At 47.6% G+C, this 23,769-nt stretch overlaps 1 protein-coding gene across 9 annotated transcripts in view; it reads right to left on the reverse strand.

Annotated features, from left to right (window-relative positions):
• FAM13A (family with sequence similarity 13 member A) overlaps positions 1-23,769 on the reverse strand; it is a 223,556-nt gene that overhangs the window by 170,345 nt on the left and 29,442 nt on the right. For all 9 annotated transcript variants that reach the window (XM_053256680.1, XM_053256681.1, XM_053256678.1 and 6 more), the window contains one exon: positions 22,378-22,558. In XM_053256680.1, coding sequence (XP_053112655.1) covers positions 22,378-22,558 — 181 coding nt within the window. The remainder of the gene's footprint in view (positions 1-22,377; positions 22,559-23,769) is intronic.

Consider the following 23,769-nt stretch of genomic DNA (forward strand, 5'->3'; position numbering starts at 1 on the left):
CCTGACCAACAGCTATAAAACTATAGCCCAGTGTGATCCCCACCCCCACCCCGCTTTGCAAAATGGTTTTTGAAACTTCCCTCCATTGCAAAAATCATTTGCAAACATGTCCAAGCCCTCTTGGTTGCATGAACATAGTTCCACAGTTCTTTGGATCACAGCCCAACAGTTTGGTTTAAACTTTCCACTCAGATTTCTTCTAAAAACCATGGTGTAGCGGTTAGAGTGTTGGACTAGGACTAGAAAGACCCGAGTTCAAATCCCCATTCAGCCCTGAAACTCACTAGGTGACTGTGGGCCAGTCTCCTAAACCAGTGTTTCTCAACCACTGGTCTGCAGACCAGTGCCGGTCCATGAGGCGTTGGGTCTGCAAAGCATCACTAATAAAAATCACCCCCTCAAAAAACCAATTTCAGGCCAGCGGGGGCTGTGCCGAGAGCTCTCTGAAGCTCATTTCCAGGCAGCCCTCGCTGCTGGATAATGTTCATTTTGAGGAAGCGAAATAAACATTATCCAGCAGTGAGGGCTGCCTGACTAGAAATGAGCTCTGCCGAGGGAGAGCTCCACCCCCTTTGCACATGACATCACTGGGGGTAGGGGGTGGCGGTGAGGGGGGCGACCCCTTTACTAACTGCTAGTCTGGGAAACTGCACAAAAAATGTACCGGTTCATGACTCCAAAATCATTGAGAAACACTGTCCTAAACTACCTCACAAGGTTGTTGTGAGGATAAACGTAACTGGGCTGGACTCTTTGGAGGAAGAGCAGGATATAAATGCAAAAATGAATAAAAAAAATAATAGGTTGTGAGCCCCCTATGCACTTTATCACTTTCAATGGGAGCAAAGAGAATTGGCCTGAAATCACATCCCAAATCCACTTAATCTCCAGCTCCACTATTTCTTTGGTCATAACCACTGTTTCCTCTAAGGCGTGTGCACGCTCACAAGTTTTCTGATGTCTGCTCAGTTAATTTTAGATGCATATGCGCACGCAGTGCCTTGGTACTGCAGCCCAGAACAATACTCATTCCACACAGAGATGAAAAAAATAAGAGGGACCACTGGTCATAACAGGTTTCTTTAACAGACTTCATTCCAGGCAGGCAATTGGCCCTTCCTTGAGGCAAGAAGCAGCTGCCACTGGTGGGCACTCAAATAGTAAAACATGCTTGATTCACACAGAGCTTCATCATAGCAGACAAGTGGGAGAAGCAGTGCAGAGGTGGGTCATCAGCCCCTAAACAAATATGCATGACTACAAAGCTAATCCCATGATCAGTAGAAAGCAGGCTAAGGGAGCCTAACCTAGCTGGTTCCTAGATGGCTAGCCCGCCTAGTTTCCCCTCCCCTTAAATGAGGTTAGCAGAGCGAGTGCTCCGTTAACCTTATTTTTTTGCTTGTGTGCCACCGCGGTGTCTGGTGACACACGAGTAGACCCCTGGTCGGGAGGCTGCAGCCAGCCTCCCGGCCTCGGGGGTCTCTCCAGAATGCCCCACGCATTTGCGTGGAGCATCCTGGAACTTCTGGGGGCTAGGTGGCCCCCGACCCCTGCAGCCCCCACCAGCTCCGTGACAGAACCGGTAGTCGTGTGGGCAGCCAATCCACGTGTCATGTGAAGCGCCTCTATCACTTTCCTCCTCACAATGATTTTCATTCATTGGGGTAAAACAGGGAGGCGGTTCCCACAATCAGTGGGAGCCGCCTGGGGAGGGTTAGCCTGTTCTCCCTGCAGACGACCGAGCAGTCTGCTCCGGGCAGCCGAAGCGGCCGCCCACACAACTGCCAGCTCTGTTACGGAGCTGGCGGGGGCTAGGAGGATCAGGGGCTGCGTGGCCCCTGGAAGCTCCAGCATGCCCTGTGCAAGTGTGCAGGGCATGCTGGAGAGACCCCTGAGCCGGGAGGCTGCACTTGTGAGTTGCCGCAGCTCGAAGCCACGCTGTGGCAACTCATGGTCGGTAAGCCCGGGTTAGCGGAGCACTTGCTCCGCTAACCCGGGCTTAGGGGAGGGCTACTTAAGCAGGTGACCCGCTTTGACTGAACCAGGCTCGGCTGCGAGCCCGGTGAGTCTCACTATCGGTGGGAAGCAGGCTAAGCACACTTAGCCCACTTTCCACTGATCATGAGAATAGCTTCAGGGATTCACATGCTTTATATTGTTTGGCAGTAGTAGCTCTTTATGGGAGAAAGAAAAATATAGGAATTGGCTGAATGGGTCAGAGTAAAAAGTCCATTTATTGCAGTCCCACAGGACAACACAGAAACTCAAAAACAAGCAGTGGAGAGAACAAGCAGTGTGGGAAAATGATTTCACAAGTCCATACATGCCACTGAAGAAGTCTGCAATCCTTACTGTTCAAAATAAACAAAGCAAACGTGTAATACCTGGGCTTTCATAATAAACAAACCACACCACCCTAATCTTAATTCTGGGGCAAGAAAAGCAGACTCCTGCAACCTGTACAAATTATGCAAACCTGAATGACTTCTTTTATTTTGCACAATTTATTCTGTTTCCACAAGTTGGTGGGGGGGAGGGCTACGAGCTAGAGATGGCACTAAAACCCTACCTTTTTACCCCTAGAAATCGTTGTCAAAACTCCTTTATCTCACTTTATCTCACTAGGCTCTTACCCCACATTTTCAAGCACACCTTTGCCACCATAAGGGCTAGAAAGCTTATTTTTCTTTTTTCAATGAAAGCAGAGTGCCCCAGGTAGCTGTCAAGGTAACATTTTGCAGTTTTTCTGCCCTCTTATGGAAAATGGTGTCAACACAGTCCGGCACATCACTGTCCCACTTCAAAAATGCATGTTGTTAGATGCCACAAATACTTCGATTTGTCATCATTTTATACAAATCCCTCCCCCACTATCACCAGTGCTCTGACAAGAGCACTTAAACCCAGCACATTCCAACTGCTCATCTTCTGTTTTATTAACCCTTTGGATGGCCCACTTCTTCTCTTCCTGCAGACTCTTACACAATGGTGCCTTCCCTTGCCAATGGAAAGCTTTCCAACAGACGCAAGATTTAGGATTGGGCAACATCATTTTGCAAGCTCAAGCACTGAAGAAGTAGAGAGAATGCATACAAATAGTACTGTGTTCTGTTGGAGAGAAACCATCTCTAATAAAGCCTCCAACTACAACCTGCTTGAAACATTATTGATTTATGCTTCCTGGTCAGCTTATTCTCAGTCCAGTGCTGAATGAAAGTAAAGGTGTGCCGTCAAGTTGGTGTTGACTCATGGTGACCACAGAGCCCTGTGGTTGTCTTTGGTAGAATACAGGAGGGGTTGACCATTGCTATCTCCACACAGTAAAAGATTATGGACCGGATCTCACGATCAGTGAGACCCAGTTTAGGGTGCTGAGTGGGAAGGGAGCCCTGGGCGGCTGGATAGGCCGCCCACACGATGGCCGGCTCCGAGACGGAGCCAGCGGGGGGTGGGGGGAGCGGGGGCCACGTGGCTCCCGGAAGCCCCAGTGAAGCTCCCAGAAGCCCCAGCGAGCGCGCAGGGCATACTGGGGAGACCCCCGAGCCAGGAGGCTGCTTTTAAGCCTCCCGGCTGGGGGTCTACTCACGAGTAGCCGCTGCGCGGAGCTGCACCGCGGCTACTCACGAGCAGAGAGCCCAGGTCCGCGGAGCACTCACTCCGCAAACCCGGGCTAAGGGGCAGGCTACAGGAGCGGGTTAGCTGCTCCAGAACCACTGGGCTCAGCTGCGAGCCCAGTGGTTGTTACGATCACAAAAATCGGGCTAGGATTTTCCTAGCCCGATTTTTGTGATCGTAAGAATAGCCCCTATGCCTTTCAGCATCTTCCTATATCGCTGCTGCCCGATGTAGGAGTTTCCCAAAGTCTGGGAAACATACTAGCGGGGATTCGAACCGGCAACTTCCGGCTTGCTAATCAAGTCATTTCCCAGCTGCACCACTAGGTGGCTTAGTGCTGAATTACTCACAACTATAGCCTTGTTCATACTTTATACTTTCCCTCCTTTCTCCTCATACTTTTCTCCTATGCACAGACAATGCATGAAAGAGGGGTACAGCATTGCCCAGATTACTGTGTGCCTGCTTGCTCTGCCCCCCCCCCACACACACAACCTTCACAGGTTTGGCCAAAAGTCTGAAAGGAGGTGTCAATGTGTGTACAAGTGCACACATGCAGGCCCTCCCCTGTCTGACCTTGCACTGAATACAAAGAGTTCAGATATGGAGCTGATCAGACACATTCGGGGTGCAGCCAGAAAGCTGATTGGGGTGCAGCCACATTCAGGGTGCAGCCAGAAAGCTCGGCCCTGCACCAAGCATGAATTGCCACCTTTGCTATGCAAGGTCCACCCTGGTTTGCATTTGAATGGGAGACTACATGTGTAAGCACTGTAAGATATTCCCCTCGGGGATGGGGCCGCTCTGGGAAGAGCATCTGCCTGCTTGCATGCAGAAGGTTCCAAGTTCCCTCCCTGGCATCTCCAAAATAGGGCTGAGAGAGACTCCTGCCTGCAACCTTGGAGAAGTTGCTGCTGGTCTATGTAGATCAGTGTTTCTCAACCACCGGTCCCTGGACCGCTGCCGGTCCCCGAAGGGTTGAGTGCCGGTCCCTGACTGGGAGTCAACCCCCCCTCAACTGAAATCAAGGCACTCACTTCCTCAATTTTGCACATGGCACGGAAGAGGAAGAGTATCACGGAGGCATGGGACCCTTCTTGTGCCTTGCTTCCACGTGCTGCTGAGATCTTCCTACAGCTATCTTATTCCCTATCTTTACAGCTTCAAACTGTATGCGGTGCAGGGGCATGGAGGAAAAAGTATGGCAGTGGGCGCCACTTGAAGGGCTGCTGGTTCTTGCACGCTCATTGGTTGCAGCCAAAGGTTGGTTGATTGAAACCCAGCTGCCTGTTGTGGTCGAGGCGCCTTGAGAGGGGACGCTGTTTCCCTCTTGCATCAGTGGGGCTTGCTTGTATGTTGTTTTCATTGGCCCCATGTAGCTTTTGAATTTTTCTAATGGCCCAACATCCCCTCTCCATTGAGTAATCACAAGCACCTCCACTCCAGACATACTGGAGACAAATGTGTTCACCCAGGCTTTTAGATTCAGGGGTTCTCAACCTTGGGTACCCAGACGTTGGTGGACTTCTACTCCCATAATCCCCAGCCATAATGGCCAAATGCCATTGTTGTTGGGGGTTATAGGAGTTTAACTGAGGGACCCAAGGTTAAGAATCCCTAATATTCCATGTTTGCAAAAGATTCCAAATTTAATTATTTTAATGCTTATATTATTTTCATTCTAAACTGCCCAGAGATGCAAGTTTTGGGCAGTATAGAAGTCTGAGAGATAGATAGATAGATAGATAGATAGACTTGAAACCCCTTTACTAACTGCTGGTCCGGGAAACTGCGCATGAAGAATGTAGCGGTCCTTGAAACTCTGCACGAAGAATTTAGCGGTCCTTGACTCCAAAAAGTTTGAGAAACACTGATGTAGATAATACTGAGCTTGATGGACCTATGGTCTGACTTGGTATAACGCAGCTTCCTATGTTCCCCTCTTTCCTCCTGAGAGTCGACAAGCTGATATAAGTCGGTTCTGAGATGCTTCTTCTGAGATGCTTCTTCAGTTCCTACACTGTTGGATGTACAGCTGGTGGGTACCCAGATTTTCAGCTGTGGCACCCCAAATATGGAAGAGTCTCTTAAACGGCAAATTAGCTCCCATCACAGCTTGACTTCAGGACAATGGGGATGGTTTTATTTCAGCTGCCTTTCCCAGAATCTTGGTTTTAATAGAGATCTGACTGCTGCTGCTCCTCCACTTTTAGTCTTTTCAGACTTGACTGTAATTGCTCGTTGTATAATTTACTGTTACTGTGTTATTGGATTTCACTGCTGTAAGCCACCTTGAGTGCTGTGTAAAAGGCAGGGTAAACACGTTGGAAATAGAGACAGAACCCTACATAATTTCCTAAGAAGGGAAAGGTGAGTGTGAAGGAACTCCCCTGGGGACGTCAGCAAAGGAGGGGAGAGGGTTTATAAGGCATTCAATTCCTCTTCTTCCTCCCAGGGCTGCTTCCCTTGGGGTGCCGCCCATGCTGGGAGCATGACTATCAGAGTTGGAATTTGCCCAGACATCAACCTGGAGGATTCTTCATCAGAAGAGGAGCCCATCCCAGCCTGGAACCCTGACTAGATAACCAGCCCCCAGGTCCCTTAGTTCTGGAGCAGCCAGAGCCTAAAGTCCTGCAGACCCAGTGCCCCCTCCCCCAGCAGGGCAGGGTTCTTGCCTCTCCCTCTAACCCCCCATTTGCCGGGAGTCCCTGGGAGAAGAGGCAATGCTGCATGAGGGTGGGCCTCCATCTCCAAAGGTGGAGCCCTCACCTGGCTGATGGGCCTACTTGGGAGGAGGGGGAAGCCAGTTCCGATTACTCCTCTGGAACAGGGATCCAGGAAGAGGTGGGGCTCTCACCAGCTACATAAGTCCTCTGCTGGCACCAGTCTTCTGCTGGTTCAACAGCTCCCATTCAGAACTAATGTGGCAGCAGCAACCAATATTTATATACTGCTTTTCAATGAAAGTTCCCAAAGTGGTTTATATAGATAAATAAAAATAAAGAGATGGACTCACAGGGGCTATTCCCATGAGCAGCAAAAATTGGGCTAGGAGAGCCTAGCCCAGTTTTTGCTGCTCATGCAAATGGCGAGCCCAGTGGCTTACATGCGGCTAGCCCGCTAAAGTACCCCTCCCCTTAAACCTGGTTTTTTCAATCGTGAGTTGCCGCGGTGCAGAGACCCCCGACAAGGAGACCCCCGACCAGGAGGCTGAAAATCAGCCTCCCGGCTCAGGGGTCACTCCAGCATGCTCTGCGTGCTCACACAGGGCATGCTGGAGCTTCCCGGAGCCACGCGGCCCCCGAACTCCCCAGCCCCGACTGGCTCCATGACGGAGCCGGCAGTTGTGTGGGCGGCCGCTGCGGCTGCTCAGAGCAGACTGTCTGCTCATCTGCGAAGAGAGTGGGCTTAGCCTGCCCTCCTCGCAAACCCCACCCAGGCGCTTCTCCATAATTGTGAGAAGAACCTCACAGCCTACAAAGAAACATAAGACAGATACCAGTAACAGCCACTGGGGGGGGGTGCTGTTCTGGGGCTGGATAGGGTCAGTCGCTCTCCTCCTGCTCAATAAAGAGAATCACCACTTCAAAAAGGTCCCTCCTGATGCCTCCAACCTTCCTGCCCAACTGCCTTGCCTCAAATAAAATTTTTAGAAGTACAACAAACTAACATTAAACTTTAAGAGCAGGAATGGCATTCTGGGGAAATGCCATTTCACATCCTGAAATGGCCATTTCAGGATGAGGTGAGGTGAACTGGCATTTGACCAGAACGGAATTAGTAGGAAAAGAGCAAAGAGAAACAAGAGTGAAAAGGCATTTACATTCAAACAACAAGACCCCTCAAGTCCTACTTATCACCCCTGTTCAGGACTCAAGCCCACAGCAGGTTTCGAGCTGGGGACCTAAGAGATGTCAGGAAGAGATACATTCTGTGTGCCACCATCCAGGTCTATCCATGGAACTTCAGGAAGACCAGCCATACCAGCCAAGGAAGCCTCTTTACACAAATAGGCCAGTGTGGGTCATGTGATACCCCCAACTCCTCTAAGAGCTTTCTGGGCAGGGTTGTTCACCAACGGCTGCTCGTGCATACAAAGCAAGTTTGTCTTGTTTCCTGCTGGCTTGCCCACCCTCAGCACCACCTCCCTCACCTGCCAGAGGATGCGACACTCTGGCAACAGGGCTTACAGTATACTTCCTTCGTTATTTATCAGACTCCTGCACATGCTGCTGTAATGACAATTATGGCAGGTGCAGTTTCCTTGCACCGATCTACAGCAGTCCTGCCCTTAAAAAGCTAAGCAAGTAGTGGAAAGGGGGATATTAAGAAAATCAGAGTGATCATGGAATTGGAAAGGAGGGGGAATATTTTTCCCCTCCAAAGTGTGCAGGTAAAGCAACCAAAATTTATCATGCAGAAGTGATGGTTGTGTGAGTGAGTGCCCAAAAAAGATGGACTGAGAGGGCTCAAACTAGGGGAACATAGGTTACGGGAGTGGGTCTCAGTTAGGGGTGTTCATGTTGCAGCAGTTTGAATCCAAACCAAATTTGGAATGAACCACGAGTCGCTGAACCACTTTGGTTGAACCCACTGGCTGGGCCGGTTGGGTCACCAAAATGGCTCGAACCAGTTCATGATCGAATTGGCCTGGTTTGCGGCCGAACTGATTCCTGCACACCCCTAGTGTGAGCGGAGAGTTACCGTCTCATGTGCAAAATGGGTAATAAATAGAGGGGCTATTCTCACAATCTGCAAAAATTGGGCTAGGAGAGCCTAGCCCGATATTTGCAGGTCGTAAGAACCACTGGGCTCAGCTGTGAGCCCGGTGGTTCTAGAGCGGGTAACCCGCTCAAGAACCCCTGCCCTAAAACCAGGTTTGCGGAGCAAGTGCTCCACAAACCTGGTTTTGTAGATCGTGAGTAGCCACGGTGAGGCTTTGCGCCACACCTACTCATGAAGAGACCCCCAGAGGGAAGCAAAAAGCCGCCTCTCAGCTCTGGGGGTCTCGCCAGCATGCCCTGCACACTTGTGCAAGGCATGTTGGAGCTTGCGGGGGCCGATTCGCCCCCACTCTCCCCAGCCCCCGCCGGCTCCGCCACAGAGCTGGCAATCGTGTGGGCGGCCGATCCTCCCTTCCCACTCGTGTGTGGGGAGAGCGGGCTTAGCCCGCTCTCCCCACACACTCAAAAGAAACTGGGTCTCACTGATTCTGAGACCCGGTCCAGAGCCTTCTTCAGACATTTTTTTTAAAAGGACAACTATCTGTGAATGCAGCCTGACTCCTGAGCAAGTCCAGAAGTCCAGTCTCTGGCCTCTCATTCACTTCTCCTCTGTGCTGTCCACTGTTACGGCATCCTCTTGACCATGGAAGCACCCGCCACCATACTTACAGCTTTCAACACTTCAGATGAACACTTTAACTGTGAGCAGCACAAAGGTGGGGATGTGTGAGTGATGGATCAAAGGTACAGTGTCAAGAGTGTGACTTCTGGACACACTTCGGATGCGTACATAAGTGAGCTGTCCTTTAAAAAAAAAAAAGAAGTCTGAAGAGGGCTTCTATCTGAATACGCATCCAGATTCGCGTTGCTAGCAAAATGTCCAAATGCTAAAAGTAGGTATTGATATGTGGCCATAAAGATGGGATGTCGTTGAGCAAGTGGACTGGCTTCAGACCCAACTTCCCTTCCTCGGGCTCATCTGGCTTCTGCATCCCCTAGAACTCCGCCCTTCAGCCCTTTGCGTCTTCTTCCCTCTCTTGGCCCCTTGCCTCCACTGTCCCTTTATGCAACCCCCCCCCCCACTTCATCCTCACTAAAAGCACATTGGGCAATTGAAAGAGTAGTTTTTATTGGCCCCTCTGTAGCTATCCAATCAATGCCACCTTCTCTGCAGTACAAAGGAGATCTTGGTTTGAACCAGAGACCTACATTTGAAAAATGTCAAGCCCTTTCTCACAAGCAGTGAGAAAAGGCGACAGGGTTTGCAGGGAGGAAGCACTAAAGAGCTTACCTCCCCGCAGACGATCATTCCACCTTCCCTGGGTGAGCGGATCTCCTGCCCAGACAAGCCCCAGCTGCTGCTGGAAGTTCCGAGGGTCGGGGTGCCTTGATCCGTCACCTCGCCGTCTGGAGCACCAACAATGCACTGCACGAGTGCGTGGTGCATTATAGGGACCCCCCCTCCCCTCCCCAAGTCTGCTAACCATAGCTGCTTGCAGCCGCGGCTAACAGATGATCTTAAAAACGAGGTTAAGGAAGCACTCACTCCCTTAACTTCGTTTTAAAAGGAGGCTTCACAAGCAGGTTTGCTGCTGTGGTGCTGCCGGGATCGGCCATATCCCGGCAGTAGACATGCGCGTGCAAAATCGGGCTGAGCTCCCTTAGCCCGGTTTTGCACGTGCATATGAATAGCCTATTTATATTGTATTACTAGTCCCTGAATCATTCAGTCTGATGCAATCTGATTGCAACCAATTAGCATTTCATTCAACAACTTTGAGGAATCTGACGATGTGGAAGTAACGCGCTATTATTCCAGGTGAATCAAATCCAGTTGCAGTGACACCAGTTTGGCCAAATTTTTACTTCCAACACACAACCCACAAGGATGAAAGTCTTTCCTCATCCCACCCAGGAAGCAACAGATGCCATTTGTCCAGTCCAAATGTCTACATTGGTTTTTTAATAGGCCACTGGAAAGCAGCTTGCCGGCGGCCGGAGCAGGAAGAGATGGCAACTGGGCGGGGCAAGACTCTGTACCTGGGTGCTGCGGCATCCTCTGCTGATGCCGACACAGTCGGACTGCTGTATCTGTTCACAAACCAACATGGAGGAGTGGTTCCTCTTGGGACAATGGGACAGGCAGGCAGACAATGAGTACAGGATCTTGGGAGAGAGGGAGCTCATAGCATAAGGCAGCTTCCTATATTCCTGAGTCAGAACATTGGTCCATCTAGTTCTCTATTTTCCACACAGACTGTCAGTGCCTTCTCCAAGGTTGCAGGCAGTAGCCTCTCTCAGCCCTATTCCCTCACACTAGGGAATTGGAACGTTCCCCTTCTTGTAATCAGGTCAGTGAACCTATGTGTCATTTATGCAATGCTCCTGCATAGGGACAGGGAAGGAAGACGCGACCAAGAGGTTCACGTGGATAAGACAGTAAATTTCTTCTGGAAAAGTCTGTTTGGTTATGTGCAAAAAGACAAGTGTATCTCTTCTAAACAGCAATGGGACAAATTATGGAAATGGACGTTGGACGTAAACACCCCTCGCCCCACACCGATTACCTGATGTGCCTTGTAATCCCCCATCCCTGAGTTACAGTACTGCCTGCATATACTTTATAACCCTGTGGGTTACCAAATCCTTTTGTGTAAATCTTTGTATATATCATGTACAAACAACCACTTTATATATAATTGTGCTTTGGTAACGTACTGTATGCTTTGGTCGTTTATTGGTTCAAGTAAAAAAAAAATTGTTGTCCTAAAATAAAACAATTTTTTTTTTGGTCCTCCTATCTTGGAGATGCCAGGGAGGGAACTTGGAACCTTCTGTATGCAAGCATGCAGGTGCTCTTCCCAGAGCGGCGCGTCCCCTGAGGGGGGAGTATCTTACAGTGCTCACACATGTCTCCCATTCAAATGCAAAAAAGAATGGACTCTGCTTAGCAAAGGGGACCATGCTTGCTACCACAAGACCAGCTCTCCTCCCACTAACCAGATTAACTTTCCTGTCAAGGACTATTTAAACAGCCAGGGGCTGATAATGAGGCCTTGGAGAGACTGGGTGAGGGCTAATGCTGCCAATAGGGAATGAAGAGCCTGAGGTGTCTATTGGGCTGTGGGGAGAGCAGTCCTGATGAGGGAGACAGGGACAGGGATTCTGTGGTTGGAAACTCCCCACAGGCAAGCTCTGAGGCCCAGGATGGAGAGAGAGAAAGAAAGGCTGCCTATGGACCATACTCTGACACAAGCTCTACCAAGGAATATCGTATCTAAAGACACTTTAAAGGCATCATGAGACTAAGCCAATTCATATTTAATTAATGTTTTACGATAATATGGCTTCTTTCTCCCACTATTGGGATCCAAGGTAGTTAGCATATGATTAAAACATCATAAAACACATCTTTACTAATCAAATAATCACCACTGGGCATCATGGAGAGGAGAGCTGGTCGTGTGGTAGAAAGCATGACTTGTCCTCCTGGCTAAGCAGGGTCTGTCCTGGTTGCATTTGAATGGGAAACAACATATGAGCACTGTAAGGTATTCCCTCCAGGGGATGGAGCTGCTCTGGGAAAAGCAGAGAGTTTCAAGTTCCCTCATTGGCTTCTCCAAGATAGGGCTGAGAGAGATTCCTGCCTGCAGCCTTGGAGAAGCTGCTGCTAGTCTGTGTAGACAATACTGAATTAGATAGACCACTAGTCTGACTCAGTATATGGCAGCTTCCTATGTTCCTATCATTATATGTTTTTTTAAAAATCTATATGCAGCAGTTGAGAGCAATTATATAAGGAGTTTAAAGATGAACCAATGAATCAAAAGCCCAAGTGAACAGGGCAGATTTTGACTGACACATAAAAGGTATCAACAAAGGCATCAGGCTTATCTCCCTTGGAGAGATGTCAATAATTGGGGTGCAACCAAAGAAAAGTCCCTCCTCTGGTTGCTTTCCAGAGAAGAGCCTCCAATGATGATCTCAGATGTTGGACAGGCTCGTAATTCATAGCCCCAAATTAAGACCTCTTGGGTAGTCACCGAATAGGTCCACAACTATCGAGCTTTGCCCAAAAAATCCACAAGGTTTACAGAAGCAATCTGGTTTTAATAGAGTGCATCTTTTAATTTTAGAGCGATTTCTGTAGTCCAGAGGTTCTCAAATTTGTGTCCCCAGAAGTTGTTGGGACTACAACCCCTATCATCTCCAACCACAATGGCCATAGTTTGGACCACTTAAACAACACTTTAGAGCTAAAAGCACAGTAAAGGTCACTGCCATATATAGCTACAATATTGCAAGAAACATTTATGTGAAAAGAAACTGTGAAATACTAAAGGGCAATAGTTATCCCATTGTTTGTACTGTCTGTCTATCTATCTATTTAATATCCTGCTCTTCCTCCAAGGAGCCCAGAGCGGTGTACTACATACTTAGGTTTCTTGTCACAACAACCCTGTGAAGTAGGTGAGGCTGAGAGAGAAGTGACTGGCCCAGAGTCACCCAGCAAGTCTCAAGGACCTTACAAGGATCGAACTTGTAACCTTCTGGTTACAGGGCGGCAGTTTTACCACTGCGCCACCAGGGGCTCATACACAGGTACACAACATTATGTCTGAACAAACATCATTGGGCAAACTACGGTTTGCAAGTGGCCAGCAAACCAGGATCTGAAGCCATAATTTTGTTGTGCATCGCCTTGAGATTTCTGTGTTAGGCAGTTTATAAAAAAAATAATTAACTTGAAGCTGACTTGCAAACCACAGTTTGGTTTGCAGTTACATCCAAATTAACAAACTACGGTTTGGGACATTACTTCACTCTAAGAAGCCAATGGGGCTATTCTCACGAGCAGTGAAAATCGGGCTAGGAGAGCCTAGCCCGATTTTCACTGCTCGTGTAAACCATCAGGCTCGCAGGCGAGCTCGGTGGCTTACAAGCGGCTAGCCCGCTTTTGTAGCCCTCCCCCAAGCCCGGGTTTGCAGAGCGAGCACTCTGCAAACCACAGTGCGGCTCCGTGCCATGGCTACTCACGAGTAGACCCCTGGAGGGGAGGCGAAAAGCCGCCTCCCGGGGTCTCCCAGTATGCCCTGCATGCTCACGCAGGGCATACTGGAGCTTCTGGGGGCCACGTGGCCCCCGAGCTCCACAGCCCCTGCTGGCTCCATCACAGAGCCGGCAATCATGTGAGCGGCTGATCCGGCTGCCCAGGGCTCCTGCCCAGATTGTCTGCGGGGAAAGCGGGCTTAGCTCGCTCTCCCCGCTCTGCAGCACAAACCGGGTCTCACTAATCGCGAGACCCAGCTCACTGAAGCTCTTCCCATGATCACTGAGAAGAGCTTTGGGGCTAACTGTGGGGAAGGAGGGTTTACCTTCCCTTCCCCGCAGATGATCGGCTCTCCTGCGGGCCACCCGCACCTCACTCAGTCACTCCGGGGGTCAGGAAATCGTCATCATGCAGCACCGCCTGCCCCCCGGAGCCCTGAGCGAGTGTATGGCGCATTTTTGGGAGTCCCCCCGCCCCCGCCCGAGTGTGCCCACCATGGCTGCGAGCAGCCGCGGCAGACACATGATCAATTAAATGAGGTTAAAGGAGCACTCGCCCCCTCTTAACCTCATTTAACGAGGTGGCTACTTTGGCAGGTTTGCCACTGTGTCGCTTCCGGGATTGGACCCGATCTCGCTGCTTCACACGAGCAAGCAAAACTGGATTCCCTTAGCCCGGTCTTGCTCACTAGTGTGAATAGCCTCACTGTTTCAGATTACATCTGGGGAATTTCAGTACAGCCAGGGGAAGAGGGAAGCTATAAAAACCATAATTTGCATGTATGGCTGGGAAATCATGATTGGGCATTAGTCTGGACCAAGCCAGTATCTATTTAGCAAGCAGTCATCCATGCATTTGATTTTAAGCAGTGAAGTCAAATCTGGCCCTTGCTCCTATGACGTCAGTATCCCCCAACCCCAGTCATGTTATTATTCTAGGCAATATCCCATCAGTCAGTCACTTCTAAAGACTCGGGTATAGAAAGATGATGTCGAAACAAAACTGGGCACTGAACGGGGATATGAGAGGCAGGATTGCAGAGTTAAACATTCTCCAAAACAATATATTAAAAATGATAATGAGATTTCAGAGTAACTAAAGTCATTATGAAAGATTAAGTGCTTATGTAATCCAAACAAAGACACAATCTGCTGTCTGCTTTTCTTGCAATTTGACTTGGGACAAAGTGGGATTGGCAGGTGTAAGCAGTGAATAAAAGGAGATAAAGTCCACACAAACAGGTACGTGTGCATATACACACTTTTCCTGGCAACAGTTGCCTTGAGATGAGCAGTAAAAGCAGGTGGAAGGATGACTAATTCAGGAAGTGTAAGGATGCTGTGCCTGATCAGATCATCGGCACTCATATTCCAATATCCTGTTTTGAAGAATGACTAAATCCTCTGTGCTTCCCAGGAACTTGCAAAATCTCTGTTGTTGGCAACTATGAAACAATCTATCCACAAATAGGGGTGTGCCTGAACCGCTGTTGGAGCCCCGTTTGGGAGGGGGGAGCAGGAGCTTTAAGAAAGAGGAGTCCTCACCTGGCCGCCGCCTCCCCATGCTGCTTCCTCCTGAGGCGGTGCTCAGCCTGTGTGGCACCAGCACACACATGGCATCTGTGCACGTTCGGGCACCATTTGTATGGTCAGTAACACCATGCTGACCATGCAAATAGCACCTGCACATGTGCAACACCATGTGCATGCTGGTGCTAAATGGGGGTACTTGGGCTGAGTGCCATCCCAGCAGGAAGCTGCATGTGGAGGCGGAGAGTAAATAAGAACCTGCTCTCCTCTTTCTTAATGCTCCCGCTCCCCGCTGCCAACCAGTGCCCGAACCAGTGCACACCCCTATCCACAAAGTTCTTCAACGTTGTCAGAAGGGCGAGGCATAACACCTTTCACTACCAGGGAAAAGCCCTATTACCCTGGGTTTGGGCAGCTGTCTGCATTAGGGCCTCTTCTCACCACATATCTGGTATACGCCGTTTTTGCCGCATTTCTTCCTCTGGAAGCTGCAAGCACATGAGACCAAGGTAGAAAGGAACCAGACCAGTACATATCTATAGAGCAGATGGCAAGGATGCACAACTTAGGCCCTCCAGCTGTAGTTGGGCTACAATTCCCATCATCCCTGATTATTGGCCATTTTGGCTGGGGATGATAGGAGCTGTAGTCCAACTATAGCTAGAGGTCCCAAGTTGCGCATCCTCACCATAGGGTCCTTTCTAGGTGGAGATAACTGGTGAGGCAATGCAGAGCAGGCCTACTCAACTTAGCCCCCCTCCTAGCTGGCTTTGGACTACAACTCCCATAATCCCTAGCCACAGTGGCCAATCTCCAGGGATTATGGGAGTTGTAGGCCAACATCTGCAGGACGGCCGAAGTAGAGCAGCTCTGATGGGGGGAGGGAGAGAGAGAGAGCACGAGAGAGCGTGAGAGAGAGAGAGAGAAAACAAACAAACAAGGGGACACTTGAGGTTAATAAATACACAAATGAAAGCAATTCCCTTCTTGTAAATTGGAGCTGAAGGTAGTTCCAAGTCCGGAAAGGATGATGATTCAACTCAAGACCAGAGCTACAAACTATTCACGACAGTTTTCCATTTCCATATAACTAGCTGAAGGCACACACAAACATATTAAGTTGCTTTGTATTGAATCAGACCATTGGTCCATCTAGTACTTTCTATCTTGACTGGGAACCAAGTATTTCCAAGTCTTTCCCAGCCATCCTCTTTTACTGCAGATGCTGAGTTCAAATGGGGATCCTTATGCGTGGAAACCCCGCACGCTACCACTGCTATGGATTTTCTACTTGGATGATCAGATGTGTCAAACACCAAATCCACCTGCACATATTTTTCTTAGCCTTTGAATCAGGACCATGGAGACAATGGAGCAAAAGGAGGACGAGCATCCCTCAACCGCCAGTCAGTGTTCCCCCTAAGGGGTACACGTTAAAATATGCCTGGGAAGGATCCCTAGTGACCATGCCCTCTGCATCCACACTGGACTCAGGGGGCATGGTCAGTGTGGGGATGGGGCCATTCAGCACCATTGCTGGGTTTCCCCAGTCAGTGGTTCATTGAATCACTGACTAGGAGCTCCTTTCTCTGTCTCCTTGCTCCCGGCTAGCTTCCTACAACACCACATTGAATGCATGCCTTCGTTGCCTCAGATATTGCTCTGTCAATTTCCCCCTTTGCTTCATGTTAGAAATGCATAGTGCTTGTCAAGAAATATTGAAATATAAGACAGTCAACAACCCAATTTACATATTGCACAAATAAAGTCTGCTTTTATTGCTGCCCACTGGTCAGCGCTTTCCAGATGTTGTAGGGCCGTAAACAAACAAGTCACAAAAGACTGGGGGAAAGGCATGAACGAGTGTACCAAAATCAGCAGCAAAATGTCCTCAAAAGAAAGACATTCCTCATCCTACACAACCAGTGCCAACCTGAAACTAAGTTCCTTCTAGTTTTGCGAAAAGAAAAAGAAAAGAAAAAGGCAAGGGATCTGGTGACAGAGGGAGAAGTCAGGAAGGAGGACTGATCGAATACTGTAGTATCTTGTTATTTTTATGACACTTGCACTCCACTAATATTACTCCTGTAATCTTGAAAACTGTCCATATCAGGATCTCCTAGCCCTACCTGAAGATGCCAGGAAGTAACCTGGGACTTTCTGTATGCAAAGCAGATGCTCTACCATTAAGCTTATGGCCCCATCCCCTAAGGGGAATATCTTACAGCAGTCACATGTAGTCACCCATCCAAATGCAAATGCAAACCAAGGCAGACCCTGTTTAGCAAAGGGGGCAATTCTTGCTAGCTACACAAGCCCAGCATTCCTTCCCATAATAAACACACAACTAGCTCAAAAGGCCATAGAAATGCATGACATCTATCCTAGTAGGGTTGCAGCTTTAACATACAAACCAATATATACATGTCATAGTTTATTAGTCCATAATAACACACACCTAAACTAGTACTCTGCCCAAACCATGTTAGCATACGCAGTGCTCTTATCACAGCATGTTTGTTGATTTTCTGGTGCAATATTTCCTTGTGCATTTGAGTTCACCCAGCATGATTAATCTAAATCAGGAAGCATATAACAGCAGCCCTGCTGGATCAGAGAAAAGGTTGATCAAGGGCACTGTTCTGTTTCCTACAGTAGCCAACTAAATGCTGCTGGGAAGTGCACAAGCAGGACCTGAGGTCAACAGTCCTCTCCCCAGCAGCTGGTATTCAGTGGAATAATGCCTCTGATCACAGAGGATATCTACAAAGGCACCATGGCTAAGAGAGCCAGCATGGTGTAGTGGTTAGAGTGCTGGACTAGGACCAGGGAGACATGAGTTCAAATCCCCATTCAGCCATGATACTAGCTGGGTGGCTCTGGGCCAATCACTTCTCTCTCAGCCTAACCCACTTCATAGGGTTGTTGTAAAGAGAAACTCAAGTATATAGTACAGCGCTCTGGGCTCCTTGGAGGAAGAGCGGGATAGAAATGTAGTAATAATAATAATAATAATAATAATAATAATAATAATAATAATAAATAAATAATGAAAGACCCAGCAAAAGGTGAAGTTCCAAGTAATTATAGACCAATCACCTGCCTGCCAACCATGTTCAAATTATTAACTAGAATAATAGCAGATGGAGTGATGCAACACTTATTAACTAACAAACAGCTTCCAGTTGAACAGAAAGGAAATTGCCCAAACACCAGAGGCACAAAAGACAAGCTGCTGATTGACAAAATGATTTTAGAAAATTGCAAGAGAAGAAAAACCAATCTAAGTGTTGCATGGATTGACTACAAGAAAGCCTTCGATTCATTGCCTCACACATGGATACTAAAATGTTTAGAAACAACTGGTGTCAGCCAAAACATTCAGATATTTATTAAAAAAAGCAATGAGCATGTGGAGTACACAGTTAACAATCAATGGCAAGACACTTGGACAGGTTAGCATTAGAAGAGGCATTTTCCAAGGGGACTCACTATCCCCTCTGTTGTTTGTAATCGCCATGACCCCACTTTCACAAATACTAAACAAAACAGGCCTCGGATACCAAACATCTAAAACATCCAGTAAAATCAACCATCTGCTGTACATGGACGATCTGAAGTTGTATGGAAAGTCCCAGTCAGAAATCGAATCACTGCTAAACACTGTCCGTCTATTCAGTAGCGATATAGCAATGGAGTTTGGACTAGACAAGTGTGCTGCATTAATAATGAACAGAGGAAAAATAACAAAAACAGAAAGAATAGAACTGCCCAATGGAAGCAACATCAAGAACCTGGAAGAGAAAGAACATTACAAATACTTGGGCATTCTCCAGGTTGATAACATCGCACACACTGAAGTTAAAAGAAAAATTGGAAGTGAATACATCAGGAGAGTTAGAAAAATCCTCAAGTCCAAACACAATGGCGGGAACACCATACAAGCCATAAACACCTGGGCTATACCTGTTATCAGATACACTGCAGGAATAATAGACTGGACCCAGGCAGAGCTAGAGACGCTGGATCATAAGACCAGAAAAATCATGACCATCAATCATGCTCTGCACCCCCGCAGTGATGTCGATAGGCTATACCTCCCTCGCAGCTCAGGTGGAAGAGGAATGCTGCAAGTCCATCAAACAGTAGAGGAGGAGAAAAGAGGCCCTGAAGAATATATCAAGGACAGTGAAGAAGATGCACTTCAAATTGTCAAGAACGCGAAACTATTCAACACCAATGAAACAAAGCAGGCCTACAAGAAAGAACAATTCAAGAACCGAGCAGAAAAATGGAAAAATAAGCCCCTGCATGGTCAATATTTGCACAATATAAGTGGAAAATCAGACATCACCAAGACCTGGCAATGGTTTAAGAATGGCAACTTGAAGAAAGAAACAGAGGGTTTAATACTGGCTGCGCAAGAACAGGCACTAAGAACAAATGCAATAAGAGCAAAAGTTGAAAAATCCACCACAAACAGCAAGTGCCGCCTTTGTAAAGAAGCAGATGAAACTGTGGACCATCTAATCAGCTGTTGTAAAAAGATCACACAGACTGACTACAAACAAAGGCATGACAAGGTAGCAGGGATGATACACTGGAACATCTGCAAAAAATACAAGCTACCTGTAGCCAAACACTGGTGGGACCATAAAATTGAAAAAGTGGTAGAAAATGAAGATGTAAAAAATATTATTGGACTTCCGACTACAAACAGACAAACATCTGCCACACAATACACCAGATATAACTGTAGTTGAGAAGAAAGAAAAACAAGTCAAAATAATCAACATAGCAATACCAGGGGATAGCAGAATAGAAGAAAAAGAAATAGAAAAAATCACCAAATACAAAGATCTACAAATTGAAATTGAAAGGCTGTGGCAGAAAAAGACCCAAATAATCCCAGTGGTAATTGGCGCCCTGGGTGCAGTTCCAAAAGACCTTGAAGAGCACCTCAACACCATAGGGGCCAGAGAAATCACCATCAGCCAATTACAAAAAGCAGCTTTACTGGGAACAGCCTATATTCTGCGACGATATCTATAACAACTGACAATAAAAATTCTGGCATCCCAGGTCCTTGGGAAGGACTCGATGTCTGGATAAAGCAAACCAGTCAATAACACCTGTCTGACTGTGTAAACAAGAAAGAAGAAGAAGAAGAAGAAGAAGAAGAAGAAGAAGAAGAAGAAGAAGAAGAAGAAGAAGAAGAAGAAGAAGAAGAAGAAGAAGAAGAAGAAGAAGAATCACCAGTGATAGACCTCTCTTCAATGAATTTATCTAACCCAGGGGTTCTCAAATTTGGGTTCTCCAAGATCTTTGGGCTACACTTCCCATCATACCCAGACACAATGGTCTATGGCTATTGTAGCTGAGGATGATGGGAGGTGTAGTCCAACAACAGCTGGGAACCCAAATTTGAAAAACCCAGTCTAATCTCTTTTTAAAGTCCCCTAAGCTAGTAACCATCACCACATCTTGCAGTAGCAAACCCCTCAACTTAATTGGGCATTGTGCAGAGGACTTTCCCCCTATCTGCCCTGAATCTTTACCACACAATTGCACTGGATAATACCAAGGTATAAAATGAAAAGAAAACTATTACTGATTGGCTGGTTTCTACCCTGCCTTTCTGCAGGAGTATTTAAGGGAGCTACGTAGGAGCATTCAAGGCAGTAAAACAAAGGAATAAAGACGAAACCAGGATAATGACAACAACAAAATTAAAACCAGATATCAAAACAGAGCACACTGAGACAGACTGAAAACAGCAACATTTAAATGAGGGTTACATGAGATGCTTGCCCTTGACTGTTCTTGCCTTCTTTAAGAAGTAAACAGATCTGCTAGATATAAGTGATAAACCTGGGGCCAGTTTGGACAATACATATGCTGTTGAATTCGGGTCCTGCGGGGAAGGAATGTCTGTACAAGTCTCTCTCCCCGCTCCTACACTATGCCATCCAGCTGCCTAATCACACAGGGGGGCGATTTGTCTGAATTGCCCCTCAACATGCAGATTAAATACTACTGTAAGTACAACATGCCAGCACACATATCACTTGAACCACCTCTTATATGGAATCAGACATTTGGTCCACCTGGCCTGGTGCTGTGTATTCTGATAGACGGTGGCTCTTCAGGGTCTCAGACAGAGCGTCTCTCATGGCCCTGGTACTCTTAAAATAATTTTAACTGGAAAGAGTGGCAGTTGAACTTGAGGCCTTCAAGATCCAATGCATGTGCTCTCTCACAGAGCTATGGGCCCGCCCCTCCCACAGAAAAAGAGACAAGAAGAATGCTTGCCACTTGTCCAGTTACAGTAAGAGGATCCCTCTTCCAAGATTACTGATAAGCTGGATTTAAAAGGTTTGGACTCCAAGGGCAAAGGCCATGAAGCATATTCAAAGCATCCTCTAGCAACTGCAATAATAAAATGAAGAGAACATAGGAAGCTGCCATATATTGAGTCAGACCATTGGTCCATCTAGCTCTGTATTGTCTACCCAGACTGGCAGCAGCTCCTCCAAGCTTGCAGGCAGTGATCTCTCTCAGCCCTATCTTGGAGATGCCAGGAAGGGAACTTGAAACCTTCTGCTCTTCCCAGAGCAGCTCCATCCCCTGAGGGGAATATCTTGCTGTGCTCACACTTCTAGTCTTCCATTCATATATAACCAGAGTGGACCTTGCTTATCTAAGGGAACAAGTCATGCTTGCTACCACAAGACCAGCTCTCCTCTATGAAAAGCTAGGCTTAACATACCAATTGCCAGACCTACTGAACTGCTAAACAGAGTATCCAGTTGACATACAACAAAATTAGGAGCTTAAAATCCCAATTAGTACTGGCAAAGTCATTAGTGGGGGGAAGTACCCTAAGCAAGTTGTCTATTCCTTCTCAAGGAAGCAAGTTGTCTATTTTCCTGGCTGTTTTCTTATGTATGGCCACATAATCCCTCAGTTTGCACAGTTCAGAAGTTGTATTCCCTAATCCATAACTGGTAAATTTACAGCTCTATTAGAGGACTCAGAAGCTGACTCACGCAAACATATTCATCACCTGACCTAGCGTGATCAACCATCTAATGATGACTTGCAAGTTTGTATGAGACATCACATTTAGAACATGGATATCATCCCACACACGTTGCTTCCAAGAAATTGCTTTGTATGGAAAGAAATTTAGAAATGGAAGCAAGAGACTCAGGCAAGTGAGAGACAGACAAGGGGGTGGGGGGGTGACAGACGCGGCGGTGGAGTGGAATTTCTGTTCCCGCTTGGGACAGTATCCTCGAGGACACCGTCCTTTTGAATAATGTGCAAGTGAGGCTTCTGTATCCACACAATTTGTTCTAGAAAATCAGTACACCAGATAGTTCAGACAGCACCTAACTCTGCATTCTGATTTAATTTCTACTCCAGACTGGGAGCTTCTCTCAAGTGAGGAACTTACTGAAAGCAATTTGGTCCAAAAACTGTTGCAAGGTTGGAAATAGTCATCCTGTTCTCAGAATGATGCTCAGCAACTCTCCTCAGGAACCGGCAGAGGTATTTCAGCAGGCAGTAGTGGAGCTCAGGCAGCTGTCTCAGGAGATCTCTCAGAGCATTAGCATTAGGGCCATATGTCCGGATGTCTGTAGAGAAGGGGGGAAAGAGAAGACGATAAATAGGTCTATGTATCCTCTGGGCTAGATATCACAAACAAAACAGCAGAAGTGCAGCAGCATTAGGCCCAAAGATCAAACTGGTGCATCGAGAAAGCGGGGTGATCAAAGGACAGTATATGCTATGTTACACCGTCAGGCAATTGTACAACTTGACAGCTTTGCTATTGTGGGTCATTCTAGGAACCCACAGTGGTGAAACCACCTGCTTCCAAGGGTTTCTGCCCGCTTGACGAGGTCATCGGGGGCGGGGGCGCTGCTAGGGATGTGCACGGAACCGCGGAGCTGCGGTCCGCCACTGGGGTGGGGGTTCCTTAAAGGGTGGAGGGAGGGTGTACTTAACCCTCCCGCCGCTTTCCCCCCACCAGTGCGCATGTTTTTGTAAGCATTTGGGGCGGCAAGATACCTCCATGCCACCCCTTCCTCCTCTCGGCAGCAAAAGGCTTCAGAAAGCCTTTTGCACATGGATGCCACGTCTCCGGTAGACCCGGGTAGACTCCGGGTAGAGTCCGGTAGACGTGACATGTGCATGCGCAAAAGGCTTTCTGAAGCCTTTTGCTGCCGAGAGGAGGAAGGGGCGGCAGGGAAGTATCCTGCTGCCCCAAATGCTTATTAAAAAATGCACGCCGGCGGGGGAAAAGCAGCAGGAGGGGTAAGCACACCCTCCCCCGCCCTTAAAGGAACCCCCACCCCGGCGCTCGAACTGTGAACTGCCCCATGATCGGACCGGTCCGGAGGCCTGTAGAATGGCCTCTGGACCGGTCCATGCACATCACTAGGGGCTGCTCCATGTGCCAACAATGGGGGAGGCTCGTATAGAATGCACATGGGACAGGGCCTTCTCAGTCATTGCCCCCAGACTTTGGAATGCTCTTCCAATGGGCGTCCGCTCCCCAGTCTCCATCACAGTTTTTAGAAAGCAAGTTAAATCTTGGCATTTTGCCCAGACTTTTAAATGAATGTTTTGTTTGCTGCTGCTGTGTATCTTATAATTATATTGCACGTGTTTTAAAAAAATTTTTTTAATTAGATTTGTTTTTATATTCCATTTTAATTCTTATTGTGCAATTTTCATGCTTTTATATTGTTTTACATATTTTGTAAACTGCCTTGAGATTATTTTAATGACAGATGGTATAAAAATTTAACAATAAATAAATAATAAAATAAAAACAATTTTT

This window comes from Hemicordylus capensis, chromosome 5 (assembly GCF_027244095.1).
Source record: "Hemicordylus capensis ecotype Gifberg chromosome 5, rHemCap1.1.pri, whole genome shotgun sequence".
In the NCBI taxonomy this organism is placed as follows: Eukaryota; Metazoa; Chordata; class Lepidosauria; order Squamata; family Cordylidae; genus Hemicordylus; species Hemicordylus capensis.